Below are 1,542 nucleotides of genomic sequence, written 5' to 3'. Positions count from 1 at the left end.
TTCCCCAAAATATTTATTATACGTTTCACCATTGACGATATGGCGCTTGGAAAAGTTTTACAAGCTTTTTACAAGCTATTGTGAGAGTAAAATCCTGTGAAATTCTGTTTTGAGTGGTTTGTAAACAGAATGTATGGTTGTACACTGACGTGGTGCCACCAGATGTCGCTGGTTCGCGTTTCCTAAAATGATTTGATTCGCTGTCGAAACGTCACATGATCACAACACTCGCAGAAGGAAGTGGCATCCCCTGCTAACATTAGCAAACGACCTTACCTGGACGTCCTGGCTTCCCTAATAGAGAAATTTGAAGAGCTAGTCCGTTTCAGGTACTCTGTGGTTCAGCGCGTAATATTTGTTCAAACTATGAGTGAACATTTTTAATGTTCCACCTGTGTTCCCTTTCAGCTATGCCACAGAAAGATCCGTGCCAAAAGCAAGCATGTGAAATTCAAAAGTGTTTGCAAGGTACATTTAAACTCACCTGGATGTCATTGTTGTTTAAGTAAATCTGACACAGTTATCAGAGTAATTATTCCCCTTTCTGCAGCTAACAAATACGTGGAGAGTATGTGTGAGGATGTAATCAGGGAGATGCGGCGATGCTGTGAGACACACGCTGGAAACTCAATCTGCTGCTCCGGTTTCAAGGACTCAAAACCGCCTGAGGACAAGAGTAGGAATAGCTTGTTGTGAAAATGCCTTAATTAGAATAAAGACTGGACACAATGTGTCAATATTTTACCGTCGGCACCCTATTTAACATATGGGCCAGTGTAGTGAACTGAGTATTTTCCTATCTAAATATGTGTAAATGTTGACTTTGACTTCTGTATAGCTGAGGGTTTGCATACCAATGGAGAGAGACAACATTTCCATAAGCCATGAGGCTGTCACACATACACTATATGAAGTATACCCGCCATTGTTTATCATTATTATATACAGCTGATTTTAAGTTATGTGTCCTGAGATATCATTGGTTACTACTCAGCTTTATGAAGATTGTTTGAAAGATATTGGTTAGAATTTCAAAATGTCTAATGAAATGTAGAACAGTAGAATGCAAACTGTCAAATAGAGAAGATCTATTATTTAAAGCAGATTATTTTAACCGAGTTTTCCTTGTCATTTCATATCACTGGGTCCACACCTTGTTATCAAGTATGTGGTACATGTTTGTGCATGTCAGCACTGAGCTTCAGAAATGTTTGTATTTCCGCAGTTGAGGTATCTGCTCAACTGTAGTGAACACACTCAGGTCATTTCATTATTTTGGCTGTCAAAAGGCTCTTGCTGTAAATACAAAGGAAATAATACTCCTAATGACTTTGGTTTGACTGTGCTAACATTGCCCCATGCAAAAAAAGATGTATGACAACTCTTTGGTATCATCATCCAGAATGCTAGTATCATTGTAGTCACATCAGTTCAAGTATACATGAAGATCCTCAGTCACTATTTTTCTACTTATGTGATATTTACAGGATAGGTGATGCAAATTCTGCTTGTAAACAGAGAAACCTTGACAACTAGGCAATT

General features: G+C 38.5%; 1 protein-coding gene across 1 annotated transcript; it reads left to right on the top strand.

The window, feature by feature from the left end:
• Positions 1 to 222: 222 nt before the first annotated feature.
• cmc4 (C-x(9)-C motif containing 4 homolog (S. cerevisiae)) lies at positions 223 to 744 on the top strand. Its single transcript, XM_041817166.1, has 3 exons — positions 223 to 329; positions 409 to 468; positions 551 to 744. Exons 2-3 carry the CDS (start codon positions 411 to 413, stop codon positions 694 to 696), a joined length of 204 nt encoding a protein of 67 aa, XP_041673100.1. The 5' UTR covers positions 223 to 329; positions 409 to 410; the 3' UTR covers positions 697 to 744.
• The last annotated feature ends 798 nt before the right edge of the window (positions 745 to 1,542 follow it).

The sequence above is a fragment of the Cheilinus undulatus genome, linkage group 21 (genome assembly GCF_018320785.1).
Source record: "Cheilinus undulatus linkage group 21, ASM1832078v1, whole genome shotgun sequence".
In the NCBI taxonomy this organism is placed as follows: domain Eukaryota; kingdom Metazoa; phylum Chordata; class Actinopteri; order Labriformes; family Labridae; genus Cheilinus; species Cheilinus undulatus.
Note: the sequence above shows the minus strand (reverse complement) of the source record. Positions and strands in the feature narration are given on the sequence as shown.